Source organism: Salvia miltiorrhiza, chromosome 8 (genome assembly GCF_028751815.1).
Source record: "Salvia miltiorrhiza cultivar Shanhuang (shh) chromosome 8, IMPLAD_Smil_shh, whole genome shotgun sequence".
NCBI classification, from domain to species: domain Eukaryota; kingdom Viridiplantae; phylum Streptophyta; class Magnoliopsida; order Lamiales; family Lamiaceae; genus Salvia; species Salvia miltiorrhiza.
The window spans coordinates 3,010,870-3,038,787 of NC_080394.1; the positions used below are offsets into that span (position 1 = coordinate 3,010,870).

General features: G+C 37.0%; 5 protein-coding genes across 7 annotated transcripts; 2 read left to right on the plus strand and 3 right to left on the minus strand.

Moving 5' to 3' along the window:
• Positions 1-939: 939 nt before the first annotated feature.
• On the minus strand, positions 940-2,179 carry LOC131000012 (uncharacterized). The gene is made up of 3 exons (XM_057925738.1): positions 2,126-2,179; positions 1,362-2,045; positions 940-1,276 (listed from the first exon to the last, which is right to left on the minus strand). The coding sequence occupies exons 2-3, from the start codon at positions 1,953-1,955 to the stop codon at positions 1,028-1,030; spliced, it is 843 nt and encodes a 280-aa protein (XP_057781721.1). The 5' UTR covers positions 1,956-2,045; positions 2,126-2,179; the 3' UTR covers positions 940-1,027.
• A 268-nt stretch (positions 2,180-2,447) lies between these two features.
• Positions 2,448-6,793, plus strand: LOC131000008 (putative disease resistance protein RGA3). Its single transcript, XM_057925734.1, has 2 exons — positions 2,448-6,200; positions 6,441-6,793. Exon 1 carries the CDS (start codon positions 2,536-2,538, stop codon positions 6,190-6,192), a length of 3,657 nt encoding a protein of 1,218 aa, XP_057781717.1. The 5' UTR covers positions 2,448-2,535; the 3' UTR covers positions 6,193-6,200; positions 6,441-6,793.
• A 1,076-nt stretch (positions 6,794-7,869) lies between these two features.
• LOC131000013 (uncharacterized) lies at positions 7,870-11,908 on the minus strand. Its single transcript, XM_057925739.1, has 5 exons — positions 11,374-11,908; positions 9,409-9,660; positions 9,095-9,238; positions 8,331-9,014; positions 7,870-8,245 (listed from the first exon to the last, which is right to left on the minus strand). Exons 1-5 carry the CDS (start codon positions 11,479-11,481, stop codon positions 7,997-7,999), a joined length of 1,437 nt encoding a protein of 478 aa, XP_057781722.1. The 5' UTR covers positions 11,482-11,908; the 3' UTR covers positions 7,870-7,996.
• Positions 11,909-12,938: 1,030 nt separating this feature from the next.
• Positions 12,939-22,864, minus strand: LOC131000014 (V-type proton ATPase subunit a1-like). 2 transcript variants are annotated; one of them, XM_057925740.1, is made up of 18 exons: positions 22,359-22,864; positions 21,580-21,624; positions 20,541-20,663; positions 20,255-20,362; positions 19,578-19,691; positions 19,313-19,486; positions 18,882-19,019; positions 18,195-18,302; positions 18,015-18,122; positions 17,765-17,913; positions 16,482-16,635; positions 15,746-15,906; positions 15,104-15,310; positions 14,821-15,004; positions 14,642-14,725; positions 13,992-14,191; positions 13,846-13,905; positions 12,939-13,488 (listed from the first exon to the last, which is right to left on the minus strand). In XM_057925740.1, the coding sequence occupies exons 1-18, from the start codon at positions 22,497-22,499 to the stop codon at positions 13,284-13,286; spliced, it is 2,463 nt and encodes an 820-aa protein (XP_057781723.1). In that variant the 5' UTR covers positions 22,500-22,864; the 3' UTR covers positions 12,939-13,283. The 2 variants fall into 2 exon arrangements, with proteins under 2 accessions (XP_057781723.1, XP_057781724.1); XM_057925741.1 differs by lacking the exons at positions 20,541-20,663; positions 21,580-21,624; positions 22,359-22,864 and having other exon boundaries at positions 19,578-19,687; positions 20,255-20,360.
• A 1,999-nt stretch (positions 22,865-24,863) lies between these two features.
• On the plus strand, positions 24,864-27,639 carry LOC131000016 (NEDD8-specific protease 1). Of its 2 annotated transcripts, XM_057925743.1 has the most exons (3): positions 25,015-25,184; positions 25,270-25,323; positions 26,769-27,639. In XM_057925743.1, the coding sequence occupies exon 3, from the start codon at positions 26,789-26,791 to the stop codon at positions 27,461-27,463; it is 675 nt and encodes a 224-aa protein (XP_057781726.1). In that variant the 5' UTR covers positions 25,015-25,184; positions 25,270-25,323; positions 26,769-26,788; the 3' UTR covers positions 27,464-27,639. The 2 variants fall into 2 exon arrangements, with proteins under 2 accessions (XP_057781725.1, XP_057781726.1); XM_057925742.1 differs by having other exon boundaries at positions 24,864-25,323.
• The last annotated feature ends 279 nt before the right edge of the window (positions 27,640-27,918 follow it).

Here is a 27,918-nt window from a genome sequence, read left to right on the forward strand (position 1 = left end):
CAAGCTAGTTTTGTTTGATTCTTGTCCCATTCAAAGAGTGTAATTGGAGCAATATTCTTGAGAATAAAAATACTCAATCATGTGTTTTATCAATTATGCAAAATAAATGATTTCTAATGCTTCAAATTAAGTTATGGAAAGATAAAATTACCCTCAAGAAACTCCAAAATTACCATCTATCTACCCGTTCTTGAATCTCTTCAATGGTGTTAGCCATTGGCGTCGATGGCGAAGGAAGTGGTGGTGGCAGAAAGGGGAGAGCTCTTTCTTTATTTGTTACCATTCATCAAAGCTACCATGTTTGAATTAGCTCTACTAAGCTTATCTAGAAACTGAGTTGAAATGGGCCTTGGTGATTCAAGCCCATTAAGATTGTTTGTACTCCCTCCGTCCACGAAAAAATTTCCTAGGAGAGAGTGACACGCGTTTTAAGAAAAAAATTGTTAGGTGTATTGAGAGTGTGAAAAAATTTGTTGAGTATATTGGGAGTAGTGAAAATGTGTTATATTAATATTGAGAGTTATGAAAAAGTAAAAGTAAATGTAATTATAAGTGGATGGGTATAGTCCAAAAATAGGTAGGAAATTTTTTTGTGGACGTCCCAAAAAAGAAAAATAGAAAATTCTTCCATGAACAGAGGGAGCATTTATCTCGGAATTGAGTTGAAATGGGCCTTGACGACTCAAGCTTATATTCAATTGATGCAGAACTAGTCATGAGCGTATGGATCGAAATAGGGGCTCCACATTAATCTCAACTCGAAATTAGCCTCGTTTAAAATATTTGAAAGCTAGTTAGTTATTGCCACAAAATATGTAAATAACTTTGATACTCATTTACACATAGAATAGCAGTATAGAAATTATCAAAAAAAATTGGTGCCTTATCGTTCTATAATATTTACTTTCCTTATCAAAAAAAAAAAAAAAAAAAAAAAGCAGTATAGAAATTATTCAAATCCCACACATTTTACATATAGTAACATAACAAGGGAAATATTTCAAGTGGAAACAGGGAAATGAGAGGTTTAGCTAATGCTGCATTCTCTTGGGTTCTCTCCATCTTCTGCAGGATCACCATCTGAGAATCCTAAGAGGTAACCCTCCTCCCTATCATCATCATCATCCCCGTCGCTTCCGGAATCTTCTCTGTTGTACCTTCTCTCGACGTACACATGTGCTTGCCTCCGGTGGAGTCGCAGAACATGCATGATCAAGTCGGGGGTGAAGGACACCCGGGAATGGTCCTCCCGGCCTTGCCGGTTACCTTCCATTATCTGCAGCTCGAAAATGGGAAAAATGTCGAAATTGAAATTTCAGAGTAAAGAAACGGAGAAACACGTAAAAGTGCAATACTACTACCTCTTGAACATTTTCAGGCACAGGGGTGACATCATTTGAAGAGGGGGACCAAAGCTTTACATTCTTCTCTATTCCACAGGTAGCAAGCACTGGGATGAGTGGATGGGATTCGAGCTGGTTCACGACGTGCCTGTCGCCAACCATCATACGGACGACCTCACAGCTCTTCTTCTTCCAGATAAATATATGGCCACAGTCAGACCCGCTGATGACGTATTCATCATTTGGGCCAAAGAAGTTGACTCCCTTGACTGTTCGGAAGTTCCTGTGCCCCGAGAAAACTTGTGCTTCCGACGGTCTGGGCGAGTCTTCTGACGGTGAAGGTGTGAATTTCGGACCCAAACCCATGTTCCTCTGAAACAGATATATGAGATCATCGTTGTACGAGACGAGCAGCTCGCTCGTGTTGGAGTAAGCTAATGCTGTAATGCGAACATCGTCTTTCCCGATAAGGTGATGAGGGCAGAAGTAGTTGGCAGGGCTTCCTTCTTTAGTTGATGCATTGACTTGGTATTTTCTGATGTCATACAAACGTGCGTAAACATCACTACTTCCTACAGAAAAATAGTTAGGATTTCTTGGGTCAATAACCATGGCATTCAGCCCGACACTTGAAGACCGGCTGTTTTCTGCGAATGAAGAGCAATAGAAAAGCTTGGTAGCAGAGCAACTTCGTAGATCATACTGCAAAAGAAATAAGGAGTTGGGCGTAATGAAGGATTTAATGGAAACTAGCTATGGATATCAGCACTTAGAAAGCCTACGTGTTGGACAAAACCATCCTCCCCACAGCTGTAAAATACGTATGGACTGCCTGGTTCCAAATAGGCTGTATAAACCTGAGCTCAATCTCATACTTCAGCAATATGGGACTCAATTTTACCGGTTTATAAAGGTATTATACTTATATAGTATTTTAATACTTTTATCACGGTTAAAATATATTTACTAAATACTTATATTTACAATTTTTTTATATTAATCATACCCGGTACCACCATATCAATAATGAGCTAACTAAAGTATTCAAAAAGGTGTCGGCAAAGATTGAAATATTACTAATATAAAATGAAAAAGATAGAAAACCATGTCTAGAATGAAAGCCTGTAAAGTTTAATCTCTTCAGCTTGCACCCACTCATCCAATTCTATTCCTTAAGTTATCAGCACAAAGAATGGAAGGAGAAGCTGCTGCCGCCGTCCTTCAAGCTCTAGTTCAAAACCTCATCGACCTCTCCAAGAAAGAGATCTCTCAAATCCGAGATCTCGACAAAGATGCAGCAAAGCTAGCAGGGAATCTCGACATGATCAAAAATTTCTTGTACGATGCCGAGATGCGTAGCATCACCAGCAAAGCTGTCAAGAGTTGGCTGAAGAAGCTTGAAGACGTGGCGTTCGATGCTGACAATGTTTTGGATGAAATCAACTATCATATTCTCTCCAAACAAATCAAGCCCGCCGAACCCAAGAAGGCAAAGGTACCATCATGCTTCTCATGCTTCAACCATATTTCACGTTCTCGAAATATGGCTCTTAAAATCAAAGAAATTAATGAGAATTTGGAGTCCATTAACAAAGAGGCCGCCGAGCTTGGTCTCAAAGGGGAGCTTGCTAATGAGCCCACTTTGGTTATTGCAACTTTGGAAACTAATTCATTCACTCTTGATCCAATTTTTGTTGGAAGAGATGATGTTGCGTCGGAAATAGTTGAGATGCTTACCAGTAGCATCACAACTGATGAACGCGCAGTTTCCATCCTTCCCATTGTTGGGATGGGAGGATTGGGGAAGACCACATTGACTAGGAAAGTCTTCAATCGTCTCAAGGATGAGAAGTTTGGATCACATATTTGGGTGCATGTTTCTCCAAATTTTGATCCAATCATTCTTTACAAGAAAATTCTCGAAGAATTGACTTCTGATAAAGGTGAAAATGAGAGTGCGCAAGCTATTCTTTCAAAGCTTCAAAATGCTTTGAAAGACAAAACTTATCTTCTTGTACTCGATGATGTATGGAATGAAGATCGTTCCAAATGGGAATATTTTATCAATTCTTTGTTGGGAGTTAGTTCTGTCAAAGGAAATGCCATTCTTGTTACCACGAGAAGTAAGGAGGTTGCTTCAATTGTGAATCCACTACATAGACATGAGTTGAAAGGTTTATCAGAGGTAGATTGTTGGTCGATAATCAAAGCTAAAACCTTTGGAGAAGAAAATGTTCCTTCAGAATTCGAGGACATTGGGAAAAAGATTGCAAGCAAATGTCAAGGTTTGCCGTTAGCTGCCAACGTAGTTGGGGGTGTTCTGCACAATAAATCTGAGGAGAAATGGCGTTCAATCGAGGAGAAATGGCTTTCAGCCGATGAAGGAGGAGATTATATCACAAAAATATTGAGATTGAGCTTTGATAATTTGTCTCCGCCACTACTTAAGAAGTGCTTTGCGTACTGTTCGATGTTTCCTAAAGGCTCCAGAATCATCAAACAGAGACTGATTGAGTTGTGGATGGCAGAAGGTTTTCTTCAAGCTGATGGAAGGGATGGCATGGAGTCCGTGGGCGAAAAATTTATCAACGTTCTTCTGCACAACTCTTTACTGCAAGTTTCGAACAGAGATGGTTACGGAGATGTAAAAGAGTGTGGCATGCACGATCTTGTGCACGATCTCGCCTGTTCTGCTTCAAGATCCTCTAACAATACGGGTGGTAGCAGCCGAGTTCGATACATGACTCTCGAAGAAGAAGAATCAAGTCCAATCTCAAAAGAAATGGCAAAATATTTGCGTACATTATTAATATCATATGGATGTGATAGTTCTGGTATCAACTTCTTAGACTTGGAAAGTCTGCATGTTTTACGTCTTGAGTATGGAGTTAAAGAGTTGTCAAGTTCGATTCGAAAGTTGATACATTTGAGACATTTTGACATTTCATATACAAAAATTGAATATTTGCCGGATTGGATTGGTGAATTCTTTCACTTGCAGACGTTGAGAGCAAACTCAGAATATTTGACAAAACTGCCAAGTACGATTAAGTACTTGATTAACTTGAGGCATCTTTATATTCACGAGTTTGTAGAGTTGCCAATGGGAATTGGGGGATTAACGTCTCTCCAAACGCTAACGCACTTTCCAGTGGGCGATGAGAATGGGTGCAAAATTGAAGAGCTGGGAAGTTTGAATGATCTTAAAGGAGAGTTATATATTTGCAATCTCGAAAGGGTTCATGACAAGGAAAAGGCTCGGAAAGCCAATTTATTCCAAAACTCAAAAATATTGAAGTTGGGTTTGGAATGGGGTGATGAGAGAGAAGGTGAAAGAAATGATGAGAATGTATTGGAAGGCCTGCAGCCTCACTCAGATCTCAGGGAGTTTGATATTTCTGGATACAAAGGCAGTAGGTTTCCATTATGGACTCAGAAGATGGCAGTTGGAGATGTGGGACTTAACAAGTTAATGTCGTTATCACTCATTGACTGCAAAGAATGTGAAGGGATCCCAATGTTGGGGCAGTTGCCCAATCTCAAGTCCCTTAAGTTGGAAGGATGGAGCAATTTAAAGTGTATAAATTCTTCATTCTACGGAATGGTGAACAAGGACACGCGCATTGTTTTTCCAGCTCTCGAAAAGCTCGAATTGATTGACATGCCTAAGCTGACAGAGTGGGTAGAAATAGAAGTTTCGGGTGGAAGTGAAGTGAAGCTATTTCATCGCCTCCAACATTTGGAAATTAAGTGGTGCGAGCAATTGATGAGTGTTCCAGGTTTGGGGCAGTTGCCCAATCTCAAGTCCCTTAAGTTGGAAGGATGGAGCAATTTGAAGTGTATAAATTCATCATTCTATGGAATGGTGAACAACGACACACGCATTGTTTTTCCATCTCTCGAAGAGCTCATATTGGAACACATGCCTAAGCTGGCAGAGTGGGCAGAAATAGAAGTTTCGGGTGGAAGTGAAGTGAAGCTATTTCCTCGCCTCCAACATTTGGAAATTCAGTGGTGCGAGCAATTGATGAGTGTTCCAAGTCATGTCTCGTCATGCCTTGAATATCTGTGGATTCATCGTACTGCTCTGGAATGTCTCCCAGCTGATTGGTTATTCAGTAACAACCAGACTCTCTCTGAATTGAATATATGGGGCTGCCCCAATTTAAGAGAATTAGGGGATAGAGATAGCAGCGGAGAACAATCACAAGGAAGCTTCACATCCCTTCGCAAAATCAGGATTAGTGGATGCAAAGCATTGGAGCATTTGTCATGTGAAATGCTAGGATTCTCTCTTGAGAATCTGTCTTTGACGGATTTAAGTAGCTTAAAGAATCTAGCAAGGGTAATTGACTGCCTCCCAAAATTGCCTCGTCTAACAGAATTGGAAATTGGAGGCGTTCCTAAATTTATGGCCACTGGTTGTCTTAAGAGTTCGCCTTTTCCCAGCTTGAGACAGGTGGGTATGGATGTTAGTATGGGGGTGGAGACTGTGGATGCCATATTGCAAGGATGTTGCCACTCACTTGATCAGTTAACTTTGAAGGGGATGGAAAGTTGGGAATGCCTACCGGAATCAATTCAACTTCTCACTGCTCTTTCGCAGCTAGAGTTAAAGAATTTTGGAATGGAAGAGTTACCTGAATGGTTTGGGAACCTCTCATCCCTAAAGGAGTTGTATTTATGGAACTGCAAAAGGCTAAGGCGTCTACCCTCTATGGAAGCAACGCAGCGCCTCACAACATTAAAAAAACTATCTATTTGGGATTGCCCGGAATTAGTGATTAAAAGGGAGGCAGCTGATTCTGAATGGCCCAAGGTTTCCCACATCCCCTCCATCACCATTTGACGATCACAGTGAGTATCAATATATTTTCTTGTTTATTTTATAAATATATATATATATATATATATATATATAGAAACAATTACATGTGTATTTTATTTGAAAAAAAAAATTGATTATCAGAAATTGAAGTACCGTATCTTACTTTATGAAGTTTAATTCCAATTCAGTTGCTATTCGTTTGGTGCTCCACTTCATCTCGATATGCTTAAACAATATGAGATTAATTATTTTGAGTTTGTTTACTACAGATTTACAGTGAATCATCATTTGTCATTGAGGTGATTCTAACAAATTAGGAGGTGAAGCAATGGATCAATGAAGAAGGATTGAGTGAGTATCCATTTTTGTTGATAGGATTATAATGCCGAAAGTTGAAGACGATGCATGTGGATATCAATTTGTTGCAGACAGACAAAGCATCTCCACTTCTACTCATGTTTTCATATTTATGTTATATGTGATTTTGTGTTATGTCTTCCTCTACCTTATTTTGATTGAGACTATAAATTGCAAACTAATTTTTCCCATTCTGGTTTAGCATAAAGTGTTGAAGATTTGAAATAACGTTTCATTTTGCATGGAGTATCATCTTTAACAATCATTACAGGCTGGAATCAAAAAAAAAAAAAAAAAAAAAAACAATCATTACAGGCCATGAAAATACTTTAATGAGTCTAGATATATATAGCAAACATGTTTGCCCTTATTTGTTTGTTAGCTTAGATAGTTATTGCGTTAGGCCTGGAATTAAGCAAGGCCCATTTCTAAATTATTGTTCCTCTTTGGATACTCCCAATTTTAAACTTTAATGGGGTGTTTACTTAGCACGAAAAAACTTTCTATGAGAGAGTGACGTGTTTTAAGAAAAAAATTGTTAGGTGTATTGAGAGTGTGGAAAAAGTTGTTGAGTATATTGGGAGTAGTGAAAATGTGTTATATTAATATTGGGAGTTGTGAAAAAGTGAAAGTAAAAGTAATTATAAGTGGTGATGTATAGTCCAAAAATAGGTATGAATTTTTTTTCTAGACGTCCCAAAAAAAAAAAGATAAGAAGTTCTTTCATGGACGGAGGGAATATTTATCTCGGAATTGAGTTGAAATGGACCTCGACGACTCAAGCTCATTAAGATTGTATGTATTAGCCAACCGTAAATATATTTTATATTCAAGTGATGTAGAACTAGTCATGAGCGGATGGATCGAAATAGGTGCTCCACATTAATCTCAACTCGAAATTAGCCTCGTTTAAAATATTTAAAAATCTAAAGAAAAAAAAGTTTAAATATTTATAATAATTCTCATGGTCTCGTAAAAAATGTAGTTTTTACTACATATAACCATACTTTAAGTATACATCTATTATTAATTAAATTCTATATTACTGATTCATTTTTCTCCAATCATTAAATTACATAAAAAAACAAATTTATTTTATTTTTAATTTATTTGAAGGTACATGGAAAATGAACAAATCAAGTTTTTATTTTATATAATTTTTAAAATGAATGATATCAACGATACCTACCGTCTAAAGGGAGTTAATTTTTCTACAAAATAGTGGGAACTAAATTTTGCTCTAAATAAATATAGGACAATTCTAAAGCTAGTCATGAACAAAGTTAGATACAGTTAGTAGCTCCGATTTGAAAGCTAGTTAGTTATTGCCACAAAATATGCAAATAACTTTGATACTCATTTACACATATAGAATAGCAGTATTGAAATTATTCAAATCCCACACATTTTACATATAGTAACATAACAAGGGAAATATTAAGTATAGAAATATGGAAATGAGAGGGGTTTAGCTAATGCTGCATTCTCTTGGGTTCTCTCCATCTTCTGCAGGATCACCATCTGAGAATCCTAAGAGGTAACCCTCCTCCCTATCATCATCATCGTCCCCATCGCTTCCGGAATCTTCTCTGTTGTACCTTCTCTCGACGTACACATGTGCTTGCCTCCGGTGGAGTCGCAGAACATGCATGATCACGTCGGGGGTGAAGGACACCCGGGAATGGTCCTCCCGGCCTTGCCGGTTACCTTCCATTATCTGCAGCTCGAAAATGGGAAAAATGTCGAAATTGAAATTTCAGAGTAAAGAAACGGAGAAACACGTAAAAGTGCAATACTACTACCTCTTGAACATTGTCAGGCACAGGGGTGACATCATTTGAAGAGGGGGACCAAAGCTTTACATTCTTCTCTATTCCACAGGTAGCAAGCATTGGGATGAGCGGATGGGATTCGAGCTGGTTCACGACGTGCCTGTCGCCAACCATCATACGGACGACCTCACAGCTCTTCTTCTTCCAGATAAATATATGGCCACAGTCAGACCCGCTGATGACGTATTCATCATTTGGGCCAAAGAAGTTGACTCCCTTGACTGTTCGGAAGTTCCTGTGCCCCGAGAAAACTTGTGCTTCCGACGGTCTGGGCGAGTCTTCTGACGGTGAAGGTGCGAATTTCGGACCCAAACCCATGTTCCTCTGAAACAGATATATGAGATCATCGTTGTACGAGACGAGCAGCTCGCTCGTGTTGGAGTAAGCTAATGCTGTAATGCGAACATCGTCTTTCCCAATAAGGTGATGAGGGCAGAAGTAGTTGGCAGGGCTTCCTTCTTTAGTTGATGCATTGACTTGGTATTTTCTGATGTCATACAAACGTGCGTAAACATCACTACCTCCTACAGAAAAATAGTTGGGATTTCTTGGGTCAATAACCATGGCATTCAGCCCGACGCTTGAAGACCGGCTGTTTTCTGCGAATGAAGAGCAATAGAAAAGCTTGGTAGCAGAGCAACTTCGTAGATCATACTGCAAAAGAAATAAGGAGTTGGGCATAATGCAGGATTTAATGGAAACTCGCTATGGATATCAGCACTTAGAAAGCCTACGTGTTGGACAAAACCATCCTCCCCACAGCTGTAAAATACGTATGGACTGCCTGGTTCGATAGCCAAGCTGTGAACGCGTCCTTGGTGCTTAGACAATTTCTTAGTTTCTACTGAACCATTCTCCTGTATCAGGCCAAGCCTGACCTGCAACAGGAAATTTATGTCTTATTGCTCAGAGAACATATTTCTGATGTTACCGTCTTATTGCATTAGAGAGTTTTATCACTGTTCATACTCTAATCTTATTACCAATTCTCAAGAATTGCTCGTAGAACATATCAAAAGTGGTTAAATGTACTCGTTGGTAAAATTACCTGGCAATCAGCAGAGGATGATATTATTTTGCTATCATCAGTGAACGGCATAAACTTTGCCTGGAAAACGTTGTCCGTATGGCCAGATTGATATGACAACTTAAGTTTCTCTGCTGCCCAGTCCCAGAGCATAATTTGTCGGTCATCAGAACCTGATGCAATCAGCTCGCCGGTGGAGTTGAATGAAATTGCATTTACACATCCCTGATGACCATTCAGTTGCCCATACAGACCAAGGCGCTGTATCAGAGCCTGCATCAAGCAAAAAAGAAGCCTCTGACATGATTCATTGTCTATATTTCATAAACAGACTGGAAAGTGAACTGGTGATGCTACCTTTAGTGGTTAGACCTGGTTTGGATACATTGAACTGTTGTCCAAGCAGTATACCAAAATCAAATACATTATGCATTATTATAAAAAAAAAACAATACATGTTTATTATTTAGATGGGAAACAATAATGAGTCATAGAGATCCATTTAATAAAGCATTAAATACATTTAGAAATTAGAAATATACATTACATGTATATGTGTATGCATTCACAGCATATATTTTTAAGGAACATCCTAAATCCTGATGAAAATGTGCAAGAACCGGAAAGACTATGATGGAAATGTGAAAGAACCCAAAAGACTAAAGTGAGCAAAAAAAAATAACTGAAGACACCGCATGTAGAACATACATTGCCGAGGAACTGTTTCAGAATTTTTTTGCATAGTCAGCCAATGATGGTAGCCTCCGGAAAAGGAAACTGATATTGGTTTTATGAGAAAACTGGAAAATAGCTTATTATTTTGGTGGGAAAAATTGAGTTGAGCACATCTGGGTACATTGACTTACAGATGCCATTCTATTCTAGTCATCAGGGCTGAGGTTTAATGTCTGCAGCTAGGAACATCCTCCTTTATGATAGAAAAAGCAAGTAGTGCCATTTCCAACAGCGGAATTCTAAACCAGTGAGTGCCCACATGCTGCATATGCCAGTCAATCACATCACGGCACTCCAAATGGCTATCATAAAGTCTTCTGTTATGTAAAGCCCTACTTTACATATAGAATGTCTCTATTTCCCGGCTACCAAGACAAGATAGGGAGGATCCACCAGATTTTTAACCTTCCCCTGTTATGTTCAGGGTAAGGTTTCCCTCCAACTATAGTTGGAAAGAGAAAATGGCGGACACCTGTTGTTTGCAGATTGCAAAATGGCAATCTGTTGACTTCTACTCCTTGGATGAAAGTAGGCCACATATTTTGTTCAGTGAAATGGCATATTTTCATGTAGTCTTATCCACTTTCCTCTTCAGTTGATTTCCACAAATAAAAATCATAAAAATTTAGACGGCCAATTGAAGCTGCCCATGTCTCCATGTACAGAAAGCACAGCCGGACATCTACAAAATTGAATGCAAGACGGTTTGCTACAACTATTGGGCAGAACTCATCCCAAAAGCTAGCTTACTTCAGCAATATGGGACTCAAGTAGGATCATAACAACGCTATGGCGAATACAAACCCTAAGGCCTTCCAGGCTTACTTCACTTAGCTTTTAATAATTGAAGAGAACACCTCACTTTACAGAACAAATATGCAGCTTCTGAGTTGCAGAAGTTGGCAAGAACTTCAATACCGATAAGAGTTACGAACCAAGCTCTACTAGCATCGACATAGTCAAACATCATAATATTCCTGTTTCCAATCCAAAATCAAACTCCCTCAGCCATATTCCCATAGATCATTCCCATCAACACACAAAAACATGATCAAGCACCAGAAAATGTAAAAACAACAATCTCAGCAAAAATAAGCAACAGATCACTAACACGCAGTAAGTAATTCACTAATCCAAACAATACTTCTCAATCCACCATCAAATTTTACTCATCAACACACACACAAGCATCAACAGATTACAGAACTGAGCGACACGCACATTCAGATAGAAGCGTGAGCGAGAGCGAACCTGTGAAGCCGAGAGGCGGCGAGAGCAAATCCTGGGCGGGAACAAAGCCGTCTCTCTCTTGTAAAGCTCATTCAACCAATTATCAGAATTCGTGTACCGCCTCTCCATATCAACTCAATTTCCAGCTTCCGGACCCGTAAAAGGATAGATCAAACAACCAGTTGCTATCAAATTTACAGATTTTTTTCCTTTTTCACACTAAAAAACACAGTGAAAGGAGAAGAGAACAGGCAGAGTGAAGTGAATTGTGAATGATGAAGCGCGTGGCATCCGAAGCATGTACGGAAGCGTGCGCCACCATACGCATAGCATATGCAAACACGCAGTGGGGATTTAGAGAGGGAGAGAGAGGAAGATGATGAGGAATTTGAGTGGAGGTTTCAGGAAATGAGTAGATTGATTGATCATTGATCCAAAGGGTTTTGGTTTTTAGTTTTTTTAAGATTTCATGTCATTGTCAGCCCCTTAAACTATAGATATATAAATGCGCGTCTTTGGGCTTCCATAGCTTAATGTTTTTGCGCTCATTTACCGAATTTCGGTGTTTCCTTTCACTAATTTGCAATTTATGGCAAAAACTAGTGGCAATTATTATGCAAAAATACGATGATTCAGAATTTCCTTACACATTTGATTAAATAATATAATAATTTAGCCATCATTCAATATTTCTTCTAATTTTGAAAATAACTATCGCCTTTACAATTCTCATATATTTACACACATTGTCGATAATGGACTCATTACTTTTAAAAATAACTCACTAACTATTAATATTTCTTCTAATGTGTGGGCTCATTTTCCACTAATCAAATATACAACTAATTTTTCTTAAAACTTGTATCACTTCCTATTAGGAAGATGTTTCATAGATGAATGGAGTAGTAAGTTTGGCATTGTCACATACAGTGTAATAATGTACATTTTGTGCGCGTGTTGTGTGTGTCATAGAGAGAGAGTCCCGCAAAGCTTGAGCAGTATTCATTTTCGGTTGTCCTACGAAGCTTAAGCACTTTTTTTATATGGCAAAAGTTTTTCTCTTTAGTCATCTTTTCACTTTTTCACTCACACTTAACACACAAAATACTATTCTATCCGTCCGTCCCAATAATAGTGTCCCACTTTTCTTTTTGGGTCGTCCCAATAGTAGTGTCTCATTCCCTTTTTGGCAATATATTTTCTCTCTATACCTAATATTTAAATAATTTTCACCAATCCATTTTATCTACTTTTTGCACACTCTTTAATCCCATTGTCCAAAAATAATGGGATGCTATTAATATGACAGAGGGAGTAACTTCTTAAAATTCTTGCCAAAAAGAAATTTCTCAAGCTTAACGAGACGGAGGGAGTATAAGAGATAGTATAATTAAGTGTATCACGCATAAGAAGTTATTTATGGCAAAACGTTACTTCTGGATACAAGTTACAAGAGAATCCTCAAAATTATTCTTTCTCGTGAACTCTAAATACAACCAACAAGAAAAAGCAGACAACAAAAGAACTTTGAAGAAGGTTTGAAGAAGTCAAGACCAGAAAGAAATATTTAATAAGAGCAAAAGAAATTAAATAAAAATGGTGTGGTTTCATAGCCTACAAGTGTTTGAGCAATAGTTCTGTATAAGAAGTTGTACAAATATGGGTGTCGCTAAGAACAAAAAAAAAGGCTGAGAATCTACGTATATAGAAGGTCCCTCTTTACAACTCCAGGTTTTGCTTCTAAAGAATTTTCGAGTCAAGGCTTACAATTAGAAGTCTAATATAAACTAGTATCATGTTAAAAAATAACGAGTAAACGACTCTCCTCATCCATACTTTCATCATCATGATCGTGCGTCGCGACTGCAAAATTTCTTCTTCTTCCTGCTGCCTCCAAAATTCTCAAAAATAGAAAAAAGGGAAGAAAAGGACTAGTCATCTTCATCTGTTAGCGAGGCGAAGGAAAAGGGCTTGAACTTATATCCATCCCCACTGTAAAACTTAGTTTGGAATTCCACCCAGTGTAGACGCAAGGCGTGGAGGAACGCGCTCAGAGTTTCCATCATGAGTAGTACGAATGCTGTTGCAAATGCAAAAACTGCCAGCCCGATTAGACGTATCATGAAATTGTTGTACCTGCATCATTTACATTATCCTCAGTAAATTTTAGAAGGAAAATATTCGAGATGAAGCATAGTATGTTATCCTAGCAAGTTAATCTTGTGGAGTAATCTGGTCAGAAAGTTATACATAATTTCTAACCATGAGATTATATGACATAAATTTGAGCAAAGTGAAACCGGGCAAGAACAAATGATTTCAAAGATCGCATAACGGTACTTGAGATCTTTGGCCTCAGGCATTAACCACACTACCACTAGACCAACACACACACACACACACACACACACACACACACACAATTTTTTTGTTGTTGCATAACTCAAAGAGTAGTTATGCAACTTGTTCAATTTATACTATGCAGAAACTTACCCCCAGGCGAGCAGGAGGACTTTCTCGTAAAAAACAGTTGATAATTCTGAGTGGGCCAAACTGTAACAAGACAAGGATTACAGTCACAAAATGAAATTAAGCCATTGATGAATGATAAGCACAACAGCATGTTAAAACCAGTCTACCTTAGTGCCCACAACCGAAGATATGATGCAGTATTAGAAACTGCACCCAGTACAAACTCAATCGAATGTATCATTTGATGAACAAAGACCTCACTAAAGTTGAACTCCTCCTCACCATGAGGATGTCTCGCAGAATCAGGCTCATCATCACTATACATGTCAGAGGTCCCAAGAATTCCGTATGCCCGGCCTTGGAATCTCTTAGATAAGCATAAGAAAATGGCAAAGTAAGTCAATCATAAAGGTTCCAAGATGTTCAGGAACTACAATAAGCCTGGTTGAATGTAAGATGAACTAAGCCTACATGGTTGAGTTTAGACTGAGATTATGTTCAGAAGTTCAAAGTAAGTTCAGCGCTATGATTTAGTACTACATATCAAGTTGCTGGTTCTCTGAAGAATTGTAAGTTGTAACATGCGAATCGTGCATTTTCTTGTGAAGAAACTAGTGCTAATGCATAAAAGTTGCATATTTCATGGAGAAAAGGGTGAAGAGATATTAAGAAAGAGAATACAATAATGAAGAGTAACTGCAAACAAAAAACTACAGGTTTCAAAGGAAAGAGTTTACAACCTTTACCAGGATGGGTAAGGTAAGTTATGAAAAGCAGTTTGAAGGGAAAGAACAGAAACAATGAGTGCATAGGATACCTCAGTATGAAGTCTCTTTAAAATAAAGGGTTTCGGAAAGAGCATCCACGGGACAGCAATAACAGCTACGAGCAACAATATAACCTGTTAAATTTATCAATGATCTACATCAGTTAAACTTTGCATTATTGTGTTTACATACATAGCAAAATCAAAGGAAGATTCAATATTGATCATGCCTGAAGCACGCCCTGACCCCAGAACAGCTTATTTTCCCCCAATTCTTCAAAAGGGCTCAAGAACATGTAGATCATCACATGATACAAATCTGCTTGAGAACCGGTGCACCATTTGATAATAATGAGAAGTGAAAGATATCCAAAAAGGCTGTTAAGGAAGATCATCTGAGGCACAAATTGGTACCTGGTAGCAAAGCAGAACATTTAACATCTATAATCCAGTAGATCATTCACAACTTGTAGTCATGTAGGGCAGGGGGAGAGAGAGAGAGAGTGATCATACTTAATATCAATTGAGTTGTTGAAGAAGCGTGCATTGAAGTAACTTATTAAAATTCCTAAATTCATCTGTGACACACCAAACAAAATAGACATTTTCATCTTGAGAGAGTTTAAGAAAGGCAACTCAGAACGACTTCCACGCCAACTTGGGTCCACGCCAAATGGATATGTATCTCCAACTTTGATTAAACCGATTGTACGTGCTTCACTGTTAAGACATAACAGGGAGCAAGAGAATGAGATTTACAAATTTAAGTACAAAGATCAACATGACTTATCAAAAAGGAATAATACATTGATGATTGTGAAAGTAAATGGCAGAGATCCCAGAGGCATGGAAATATCAGAAAGAGCTATGGAAATTTCCAATTAAATTAACAGAGTCTGATGGGATCTAGCAAACAAAAGTTCAGCTAAGGAAGTGTATTAACTATTCAGCTCTCTATATGTCAATCTCAATCTTTTCTCAGAGAAATGACAATGATTCATCCCGAACCCCCCCCCCCCCCCGTTCCTATTTATTCTCTTTATAGAACACTAGAAGTACATAGCAGGGAGGAAAGAAGACAAAAGACTTTAATTCTAGCCAATAATTGAAAGAAAAGAAACCACCTCAATGACCAGAGAAATTGCTGACTCGTACCTGCATGTAGCATCTCTGCATTTGTAGGCAGAACTACCGAATATGTGAAAAGGAACGGAAAAGAATTCATTGTATATAACACCACAGTAAATTGAAAACAGAGACATCAGAAGGAGGACATATCGACCGCCAAATAGCATTTCCATAAAGCTGCCGAGTTTCTGGTAAAAACAAACAATTAGGAAGAAGCAAAGCAAAAAAAAAATAGCCACATGTAAGACAATGAAGCAGCATATGCGTATATGAAGAAATAAAGCAGAAGAAAAATAGCTGAGGATAACTTTGTCTCACCATCGTAAATAACTAAAACTTGTGGTGGGTCAATCTTCCTTATTACTTATACTCGTTCTATTCTTGCAAGGACCTTTGCCTTCTTTAGCATTGTACTTATTCAACCCTCACCATAAGCATCAAATGGCAAATCACCAAATTCAGATTAAAACAACTACATGTCTATACCTAGGATGCTCTGTTACATTTATTTATTTGCCTCCTTGATAAATTAACATGGTTTATGCAGAGCTTTTCCAAGTTTCATCTATAACTTTCCTTTCAGTTGAACACATACCTAATAGTGTATCAGACCAAGAAATTTTTTAGGCATGTCACATATTTTTTGACTTCACTTAAAAAGGGGACAACTTGAATCTTAATAATATTGCATCCACAATCTTTGTATGTACATATATAAACAGAAAATACATCCTTTAAAAGAGAAAAGGATGTTATAACATACCTGTGAACCTAATCTTTTCTCGCGTGCTATAAGGACTAAAGCTCCCAACAGTAAGCATATACCATGACCCCAATCCCCAAACATCACAGCAAAAAGAAATGGAAATGTAATTACAGCATAAACTGCAGGATTTGCCTCTTGATATTTCGCAACTCTGCAATGTAAAGTACTTTTATCAGTGCCTTTCCATTTTACAGTTAAGACATACATGGAGAGAGTTAAATATCATTACACATTAAGCATTGAGTTCCTGAAAATTACTAAAACAAAGAGCAATAAATATTAAGCCAAAATCAGTCAACATCAAAATAGTTTATCGTTGAAAACCCTCAGCTATCAGCTATAAGTTATTTTCTCCTAAACAGAACCTGTAACCTCTCCTCACAGGTTTGCATAAGTGGAGAACATCTGAGAGTATTATATTTTCTAATCTCGTCGTATAAAGTACAATTGTAAACTAAGATACTTGCACAGAGCATTCTTCACATCTTTGTTTTCATCAAAACATGACCACCAAAGCCTCAAACCAGCCTCATGCCATGTTGTATGTTGAGAACCAATATCCAGTCATGAAGGCGCAAAGATGAATACAATAATCATTGCTAACAAATGGGTTTCAAAGACTGAATTGTGATGCACCTCCAATGCACTCAGCATTCTTATTTAGTGAACAGTCATCAGTCGAGAGTGATACTAAAAGCAGAAGCACCTAGTTACCTACATGGCAAGCCCATATGTTGAAGCAGTCTTTGGGTTGTCATGTTACAGGGACTTTTTTTTGTTGTCTATTTTCAGTGCCTCAGGGCTAGAACATAGAGCACCTTGAGCTAACGCATGATATAAAATAAAAACTAGATTGAATAAGAAACGATTGAAGAGGATGTTGGTCGACAACTTTATTGAGAAAAAAATATATCAATTCTAATATCACTTTCAAAACATGATTCATCCGTAGTGAAATTTGGTGCTCACTTTTTGAATTCAAATATTAGTTTTTACTCGATTACAAATTTTCCAACAACTTCACAAACATGATTTGATATCCATAATCAAACTTCTCTCCCAAAATTGTAAAAAAAAAAATGCTAACATTAACCATCGAATCAATTCTCCCAAAACTAGTTCTCTCAATTCCTGAAGTCCCAACTCTCCAAAATCTCAAACAAACAGCCTCTTATACAAACACATTTACTTTAATACATTGATGAGAACATAACAAATAGAGTACAAAGATGCCAGAGAAAGTTTTTACATCCAGAAAAATATGATTACGCATGACTTACCCATATGCATCAACAATTTCTTGATATGCATTTGTAAAATGGTTGGTTCTGAAGAATGTAGGAGGTGATTCGATTGAGTCCATCACATGAAATATTATACCCACTTGTGAATTACTATCAAAAGTTGCACGTTGCAGAGCATCTTGAATCTGCAATATTATGGAATAAGTCCCTTTCACTTTTTTTATGAAACAAAATAGTTACTCTAGGTTTATCTCAAATTTGTAACATACTACAGTATAAATATTACCATAGTTTTTGCAAATATTGGACACCAACCCTCACCGACCAGGCACTTCTTTGTGACATCAAAGTTCAGCATATTCAATGTGTCATAAATAGCCTTTTCCCTTCTTACCTAGAAAGTAAGTCAAGTAAATGGTGTTGAGTCAAATGAGTTTCATAAGAAGAATAATCAAAGAAATCTGACCATATTCATCCACTTTGTAAGCTGAAACCCAATAGAGGTCAGAGCCGCATCTCGATGTCGAAGGCCAGCCTCTAAGGTTGTTTCCAACTCAGACAAGCGTGACAAAACCTGAAAATGAAAAAATAGTAAGAATAGGTCCACTTCTTTTCTAATGCCATAAATAAAACTGAACACGAGCAGTAGAATCCACTTAAGAAAGTGACGTCAGTGCGCACAACTTCACGACTAGGATTTAATCAACTGACTTCAATAAAACATTAACCAACTTCAATACATTGACTACAAGGATAAAACTCCAAATTCTTCCTCAATTTTCAACTAAAACAATGCATCAATTGTTGCATTATATCAATTTGGAAACAAAAAAATTCCCCATATATCTTATCACAACATAATACACTACCGGAGGCATTTGGTTTGGTGGATGAGATAGATAAGATTGATAGTATAGAGTAGGATTAGAAGATGATTAAATAATCAACCCAACTTTGGGGGATAAATAATCATTGCAGAGTCTACAGACTGAGCTATCCATCACTGGTCGAATCATGCAAATCAAACATCTGATTAAGATGGATTATTTTTTCAATCATGCCGTATCACTCGAACCAAACGCCTCCTAAGGATCAAACATGGATAATGTATTCTCAAAATGCAACAACAACAGCAATCTATTTGGCAACATACATCTCTAGTTATTTGCCTCCGCTTGATTGAGTCTTCAGGAACTGGGTAGCAGTTTGCTCCAAATGCTTCACAAATTTTGTGGATTTTTTTCCTTGCTTGCTCGCCTGAGAAGAATACCATAAAAACTGTGTTCTCAACCTGCAGATGCAGAGGAACACGTCATTATTCAAAACATGTAATGCCTCATCAACAAAAGTGACCCCAATTCCCAAATATCACAATATCCCGACATTGAAAAAGTGCAGAAGTAATTTTAATTCTAAAATAAATAGAACCAATTAGTTTAGAATACATGTGCTTGGTCATGGGAAATAGATAGTACATTTTTTAACTCTTGGAGTGGCATTTCAGCTTCTTCTGATTGCTTAATAATTGAACTCAGTATTCAAATAAGAAAAGGTAGATATTATTAAGGGGGGGAAAATAGTGACCATTTCATTTGATGCAGGATCCACAATTGGGTCATCCGCTGGTGCCTGATTGAAAAGCATATTTCCCCTGGTTGTACGAAACAACATCCTTTCGAATCTCAATGCTTTAGATTTACAAATTACACCACTTACAAACTTCACACCAGACTGATCTGATATTCCAGGTTGCATCTCCTGCAATTAGAAAACCTACATGAATACAACACTGGAGCAGTTGGCTAATCATAAAAGTAGTTAAGCAGCAACTCATCAGATTACAAAATACCTGTTCCAGCAGTGATGCTGAATCGGCATAACCATTGTTTATATGAACATTTTCATCTAATTCTGTCTCTTGTGCTGCGGAATGATTCCCATCGGGCATAAGAAAGTCACCTGCCTGGAATCACCCATTAAATGCTTATACGTAATGATAACACTAACTAAAAAACAGAAGATTTAGAGATACTAGCTCAACTGCTTCTGATAGTTCCTGCTACAAGATCGTGAAACCATGAAACTGCTCCCCAGAAAAAGAGGATTGGATTCAATAAGCTAATCTAGTTACACTATGTGGTTCAAACAGCAAGAGGAATGCTCTGGTAATCTGTTTTCCTCATTTAGCTTAGCCACATGTCACAGATTAATTATATAGTTTTAGCTCTTTGTTGAAGGTTGTGGATGAACTCATGATCTGCAAACTGTAGAAAGTATTAGGTTGGTCTAAAATTTTCCAACTGGAGAGAGTCGAGAGACTACCGTGGAACATCATCAATTCTGAATTACTTCAGAAGCAAAGTGATACTTTTCTTGATAAGCATAAAAGTATTAACAGTTCAGAGATTTATGTAGTCTTAGATCCTATCCATGTACATTTATTTATCAAGTTTTTACCTTAAAAGAAAGCTCTTCTGCTTACAAAGAGAAAAGGAAAAGGAAGACATCGACTGTTTGCCAGTATACCTTCTGTAGGACCATCTTGAACTCAAGCAACTCATTATATGTTTGCTGCAGCTTCTCACTGTTATGATTCATTTCAATTAACTCGTGCTCATGCTCAGCAAGTCCAGCCTAAAGTCAAAGAGTTTAAAAATAGTTGGAAGTAATGAGCATGGGAAGAGAAAGGGAAAAATTTGTGGAGTTTTGTAGCTTAGATAATTTAAAAGTAACAAATAGTAATTGCGATAATTACAATAATATTAACAATGATAATAACAAGAGGTATGAAAATGGATAGAAAGAAGCAGACCTCCAATTCTTCTAATTCAATATCAGTTTCGGAAGCTGGATGTGGAGATAGCCCTAGACCAGCTTTATGTATCTGATCTTTGAAAAAACGTAACTTTCTGGACATCTCAGCACATCTTTTAACCTATATCCAATTATCGAAAATAAATTTCAACAAGTAAAGAGAAACAACTCAGATAATGAAAGCAATCACCTCAGGTCTTTTCTGATTAAATTCAAGAAAATAATTCAGAGAGGACTAGAAGGTCTCCCCAAGTTTTTTCATCACTCTTTCCTTTTTATTTAAAGAAGAACTACTAAGACATCTAGAATGTGCCAGTAAGAGGAGAATAATCCCAAGGACTGAATATGAGTGTAATAGGATGTACCTATTCACTTTCAATTCAATGAAGGCTAGATGAGTTTAGTAGTAGTCCAAAAAAATTGTTATGGGAAAACGTGAATAACTAGTCTTTGTCATATTATATTGCAAGTAAAATCAGAACTATCATACATGAGTAGATTACTGGTTGCTTATCTGAACTATCATACATGAGCATTATTCTCCAGAAAATGGGCCTTAGGAGAGTACAAACACCTAATGAGACTCAACCACCTCTAACCCCAACCCGAAAGGTAGACCATTATAGGCTTCTAGCAGTGAAAAACGGGTGATCAACTCTTCAAGCAACAGATTATGAGAAAGAGAAAGATGTGTGGTGCATATTAAGGATGATAATACATGAACAAATACAGTAAAAAATACTGAAAGCAGTCTCCAGAACCCTCAAGCAACAATGCTCTTCTAACATGCTTCAGGCAACATATGTTAAGAGTGTGTTCTTTCCTCTACCAATTGTTAGAGAGCATAATTACCATGGAGTTGAACTGTCTCCTATATTATTTAATGGAGAAAGCATTTAACATTCGGAAAACAGAATGCCATTGCCTGACTTATCTTATATCCAAATGTATTTGTCAAAACTAGAGAGAGAGTGGGGAGCATGGATATCTTAAAAGTTAAAACAAGTAATCAACCAATAGGAATTCGTGAATGTCACCTGGTTAACAAACGTTCTCTGGAAAGGGCTTTTATCATCATTTAACTGCCAATTAAATAACACGGGTGAGTGGATTTATAGTAACAATCAAAACATAAAATAACCAAGATCGAATTTAGCGAGGACTTTAATCAATTAAGTTAAAATAATCCCGAGTAGTTGTCCAATTACATCCTAACTATCATGATTCAAGTAAGAATACCAGTATCTATGCCTTTTAAGAAATAAAATGCCTGTTAACTGCCGCAAGAATAGAACAGACCATCAGTAGTGTCTTTTACATTATCCTGAGCATAACAATATTTCCATTAAACCATGTCCTATTAAAACACCTCAAGAAATCCAGCTATGTGCAGATTTTATTTTGCTAACACAATGTTAAACAACAAAACAAATCGAAACAAGGTGAATGGAATTCACGGTGAATTTCCGCATTGTGCATCTCTAGATCACATCATCAATTAATTATTCATTGGTCTAAACCCTTCACTGTCATCAACCGTTCCCAGGCGACTAACTTGATAAGCATACCACCGGAATCAGCGGTGCATATATTGGGCGCAAAGCATATTGTTAGAAGCGCAACTTAATTATAGAAAAAACCAATCCTAACAAGCCAGACATCAGTGGCAACACTAGATCATTCCTCACTGAACCTACATAAAACAGCGGATCCAGAAACTAAAAATCACCAACAACAAAGAGGCGGAAACCAACTAATTACCAGTATAAACAGAAAATCAGAGGGCAAACAGTGAAACAAAAGGATCTGAGCTCACATCGCGGAATTGGAGGAGACCTAGTTGGCCGAGATAGGAGACGGCGCGGTGAGCCGACTCGACGGGTATAATCAGCTGAGCCAGCATCATCTTCTCGGAGCGCATCAGATCCATGCTCGGCAATCTGTCGATGTACTCCATTCTCCGACCACCTCCAGGCGCCGCTTTGGTCGATACTGTTCGGATCACAATTGGTCGCTCTCACGCCTCGTTCAGATCTGAATTCGATCAAATTAACGTAACAGAGAGAGACAGGCTCGGTTGCGTGTGAGTGTGTGTGAGCGAGAAAGTTGGCGAGGCGGGAGATTTGAGTTATACGTATATGTGTATGTATAGGTTGGAAGTGAATTTGATGGCAGTGGAGATGGTGGTGGAGAAGGCAACTGCCATGGGAGAATTTCTGGTGTCGTTTTCCGTTTTAATGGGTTGGGGTGAAGTCGTGAAGATGAGTAAATTGGAAGATTGAAATACTGTTCACGCTACGCTGCTGCATCACTTTTTTGAAGTCGTCAAAACGTGGAAATTCCAAGGGATAATTTATTTATAATAAAAGATTTTCAATAAAAGTTTTTTTTTCCTTTTTTAAAAAAACAAGTTTTGTAAATAAGGGATTAATTGTCTGCAAATATACTAAGTATATTTAAATTTTATTTTTTTATTGAATTAATTTCTTTTATCAAATTACATAATTAAAAAAAAATCTAATTTAACTTGAGTTCAAAATCCGTTAGTCAATAACTTGATGTTTGAAGTTCGATTGATAATCTGAATAGTGTTAATAGGGGAAACTACCCACCCCATAATATGTCTATGAAAAATACTCACCCCTTACCATCTGAATATACCATTAGAAATATGTTGACGGAAAGTGGATGAAAAATAGCATAAAAGTTGATGTTATGAAGCTCTATATTTTTGTTTTTTTCAACTATTTTTAGTGACTAAAATTCAACAATATGAACATCATGAGAGCTATAATAAAAAAGTATCCAACGATACATTTTAATTGTCAATCAAACTCCAAACAACCAAGTTATTGGCCAATAAATTTTGGGCTCGTGTCAAATTCTAAAAAATTGAAAATTTATATATTTATTCACCTCAACAAATAGATTTTTGTTAAAAATCAAATTTTTGATATGATTCGTGTATTTATAAGAAAATTAACCGTCGAATTAAGTGTTTTAATTGGGGTTTTAATATAAGAAATTAAATACTTTGATCTTCGAAATAGTTTGGGCACATTTTGCTTAAAATATAAAATTTCAATTTCTAAAATTTCCTTACATTTAAAATTTGATACGAATTTGATTAATCTTATTGTAATAAAAATTTATATATGGTGTAATTATATTTTATATAAGGTAAAAACTTAGGTGAGACAGGTCGAGGACTGGGATGCGGATCAGGACGAGACTGGACGCGAAATTGGGAAATAGATGAATTTCTGTTGTTTCTTTTTAATTTTCTTCATAATACAATTTGCATGCACGTGGGTAAATATACAGTCTTGTTAAAATACGACCTATTTCTTTCATTTGTTTCCAAAATAATTTTAGCACGAAATTTCTATTATAAAATCATTCAAATGATCCCATAAATGACTCGAGCTGAAAAAATAAAGTAAGAGGATTTTAAGGGAAAAACAAAAAAACAAAAAATAAATAGGAATAGATAACGTTGTTGCCTTGTTGGCAACCACTCAAATGAATTTATGCTCTAATTGATTCCCATACAGCAACCACAATATGTTTATACCACTCAGCTTTTCCAATATAATCGAAGATTATGCATTGCTTATATGTGTGTATAATTTTAGGATCATGCGAGAATGATTATTTTTAAGTAAGAATTAATAATATATGTACATTGGTCCGTACGTACCATACCTCCAATTTATTTAATTAATATTAAAAAAAATCTCAATATTAATGTTTTTTTAATTATTGTACCCTATTTCTCTTTTTCTTTTTTCACTACACTAAAGTTAGATAGAGATTGAATTAGAGTAAAAGTATTTTTTTTCCCTCTTCGTCGCTCTTCGACTCTTCAATCTCATCGCAATTCATTATTCGAGTTCACGATTTGTTTTGCGTTCTGCCTCGAGCTCTTCTATTTAATACGTATGAGTTTAAAATTGAACAATATTATAAAGCATATTAATTTCAGTATTAACTATTTTTTACGTTTATATCTATATTATTATTTGTCGCCCTCCAAATTCAAATTCTTGGTTTCACCAATAACATAAAATTCATGAACAACATATAATTAGATTGAACTAATAGATAGACACATGCACATGATAGACAAAATCATGTAGTTGTTGAACCCACTAGGCTTAAGCAATTAAGCAAGAAGATAAAAAATTCATATCGATTATCATACTCTCTCAAATTAATTTAGAAATGAGAGTTTCATAAGGTTAAAAAATAGACAAAATACCTATTTCGAAAAGAAAACAGCCCCTTTTAATGCATACATCATGGTTTAGTAACCTTTTATGAAATTAACCCCTTTTTTTCTTATACCCACATTAGTTTCTTTCAATGAAATTCAAATTCTCAAGAGAATAAACAACATAAAACGTAATCACGCCTATTAAGAAAATACATAAAAACGCGTTCCTCAAAACCATATAACTGCTTACCAGATCTTCAGCCACGGCAGTTTCTTTTCCACCACCACAGACACCATGAGAAACAACATTGAGCTGCGCTACTGAGAGAAAAATGGCGCTCGCGACTCCTCATCCTTGGCCGCGTCTATTTTCCGTCGTCGATTACTGAATTCGCCTCCCGGAGATACCTCGCTTCTCGTGACGGCGTGCCTTTCTCGCTGCTTCTTCCTCTTTCTCTCACCTATTCCTTTTATTTTGCTCAATTAACTAGTTGTCTATCGCGCTTTTCAGCACAGTTGCTCCAGAAGACTACAAAGTGATCGAAATTATTGCTCTCCGCTTCCTGTAAGAATTCGTCTCGTTACTGCAAATTAATTTTATTTCCTTCAAGCAACGTGACTGCCACCATTTTGCTCTACTTCATCGGTTTGGCGTGATAGTGTAGTGTTTTTTCTACTAGAGAATTTGTCGTCATATTTTCTGGTTTTAGCTTGAATTTGAGGTAGATATCATGTTGCCCCTGCTAATTGTTGTGAGATCTCCTGTTGGTGATTGTATTTATGTGATCATTCCGTTTTGAACGCAATATGTTCGGAAAATTGTCTCGCAGAGATGTTAGTGCTACTGTGTGGTCCTGTTCTGTTAATTACATTTGCTAGGATGCACTGTAAGTCTACAACACAATCAATTTCAGTATATTTTGAAATTTTCCCTTCTTCTCATGAATTGGAATGTGAAAATAATGTTGTATTCAGTGAAATTGAAAGTATTCATCAAACTCATTTGAGGAATTTCAAGCATCTAGTGAACTACACTAAACATCATAAATACCTTAGACTTGCTTATACACACGGATTTGTTTATTATTGACTTATTGTGTGTTAATGGATGGTTGATTTAGTGTGCATTTCACAGGATGTATAAGCCAAATTTCAATTCTATAGCTGATGTTGCTCAGAGCATTTACAGTTGAAGCATTGCTATTATCTTGCAGCTCAATAAATAGATTATTATTATTCGAGTTAACTTTGGCTCTAGGTCTGGCAGCAACAATATTTTGATCAAATAAATGCTAGAGATTTCATCTAGGATCTTAGTTTATAATATATCGGTGTTCCATAATATTTATACGGGCATACAGACCTACGACACTAACTTGAAACTTTAGGATATTGCATTCTAAATTATAATAAGAAATTTGTGGAACAGGGCATCAGAGCTGACATTAACCTGAGCAAAGCTACACAATACTTGCTTTTTACTTCCCAGTTCCCACAGATCTTATTTCCATAAGTTAGGTTTTTTGATAGCCTTTTCCGTGACCTTTTTGACAGCATATTTTTCATCTATAATGTTATAAAAAGCTTGTACTTGCATTTCACCTAATTGTCTGTGATGAGAGTTGATATATTTGTTGCTTCATTAAGGGATAACTTTTTGGTTCATGAGGAGATAAAAAAGTGATTGATTCAAATGACACAGCTATCTGCTGCACTTGTATAAACATCTAGTAGTTGAACTACTCATTCTGTCATTCATGTCCATAAATTGAAACAGACTGCAAAGTGGCAGCTTGCATAAATGACAAAATTGCTATGTTGATGGTCTGCTGTTTTTTGTTAGGCCCAAATACAGGGACGAACACAAAGATTTCTAGAACAGTAAATGTTCTCTTTTGTCTGTGCAAAATTCTAACATTGGATTTTACTTCAAATAGTGATCAAATTTTTTTAATTATAATTCATTCAGAGTGTTGTTCTTGTATGGAAAACTTACTGTTTTCCTTTCAGGTGTGAAACATCTCTTGAAAATGGAGAAAGAAAAGCCCAATGACAAAATACTCAGCTACAACGATGTTGTTCTGAGGCGATCAGATCTCGACATTCTGAGTGGCCGGTATTTTCTCAATGATCGCATAATTGAATTCTACTTTAGCTACCTCACATCCTGCTATCCGTCTGAGGATATCCTCCTGGTGCCGCCTTCAATTTCTTTCTGGATCAAAGAGTGCCCCGACAGTGCCAGCCTCAAAGATTTCGTGGAACCCCTTCATCTGTCCACAAAAAAGCTGATAATATTCCCAATCAATGACAACGAAGACGTGACTAGGGCAGAAGGCGGGAGTCACTGGAGCTTACTCGTGTTTGAGAGAGACACTAATGCTTTTGTGCATCACGACAGCAGCAAATCAAGCTTCAATACTGCAGACGCTAAGAGGGTGTACAAAGCTGTAGCTTCTTACACATCATCCCGTGCCACTTATCTTGACTGCCCGAGTTCCCCAAAGCAGGTGAACGGATATGACTGTGGCCTGTACGTTACAGCCATTTCAAGATCAATCTGCGAGTGGTACTTCAGCGAGGCACCAAAGGATGTGGAGGATCTGTGGTTTCCCACAATCACAGAGCAGGTAACTCCGTCTCTCGTCTCCAACATGCGACGTGAAATCCTTGAACTTGTGCGGAGCCTTATGGGTATGCCGTAAAATCTGTGTTTGCATCTATCTTTTGCATCGTTTTTACTCTTTTCCGATGGATTAGCTGCCTTTAAAACCATGGCATTTAGCCCGCATCACAACATGACACTGTAAAAGTTTAGAATCTCATCACCACCTTTCGTGATTTTGCAATTGCAACACCTCTAAACTTTCATCTGCCTAAATTTGTTCGACATGTCATTGAATATTTCTATGTGTACACTCCATGTTTGCAACTATGATTTGATTGACCATGTCGGAGATGGAGAAGAAGATCAAAAATTTGGTCGATATTTTAGAAATTATATTAGTGTGTGCTCGTGGAAATTTGGTTAGACATGAACTTAGGAGGCTGTTATTGGAAAATTATTAGTAAATCACAATTTGTCCAACTCAGATATATTTTTTAGAGATTGCAAAATCAATTTAGAGGGTGTTTGGCTGAGCTTATTAGCTCTTTAAAA

Coding starts and splice junctions, on each gene's coding strand:
- LOC131000012 (XM_057925738.1), bottom strand. CDS start 1,955: ATGGTTATTGACCCAAGAAATCCTAACTATTTTTCTGTAGGAAGTAGT. Junction 1,277..1,361: donor TGCCTGAAAATGTTCAAGAG/GTAGTAGTATTG, acceptor TTCGAGCTGCAG/ATAATGGAAGGTAACCGGCA.
- LOC131000016 (XM_057925742.1), top strand. CDS start 26,789: ATGGAGAAAGAAAAGCCCAATGACAAAATACTCAGCTACAACGATGTT.
- LOC131000008 (XM_057925734.1), top strand. CDS start 2,536: ATGGAAGGAGAAGCTGCTGCCGCCGTCCTTCAAGCTCTAGTTCAAAAC.
- LOC131000013 (XM_057925739.1), bottom strand. CDS start 11,481: ATGGAGAGGCGGTACACGAATTCTGATAATTGGTTGAATGAGCTTTAC. Junction 9,239..9,408: donor CATCCTCTGCTGATTGCCAG/GTAATTTTACCA, acceptor TTCCTGTTGCAG/GTCAGGCTTGGCCTGATACA. Junction 9,015..9,094: donor AGGATGGTTTTGTCCAACAC/GTAGGCTTTCTA, acceptor TTTCTTTTGCAG/TATGATCTACGAAGTTGCTC.
- LOC131000014 (XM_057925740.1), bottom strand. CDS start 22,499: ATGGAGTACATCGACAGATTGCCGAGCATGGATCTGATGCGCTCCGAG. Junction 21,625..22,358: donor GTCTCCTCCAATTCCGCGAT/GTGAGCTCAGAT, acceptor TTTAATTGGCAG/TTAAATGATGATAAAAGCCC. Junction 17,914..18,014: donor CAATATTTGCAAAAACTATG/GTAATATTTATA, acceptor ATAATATTGCAG/ATTCAAGATGCTCTGCAACG.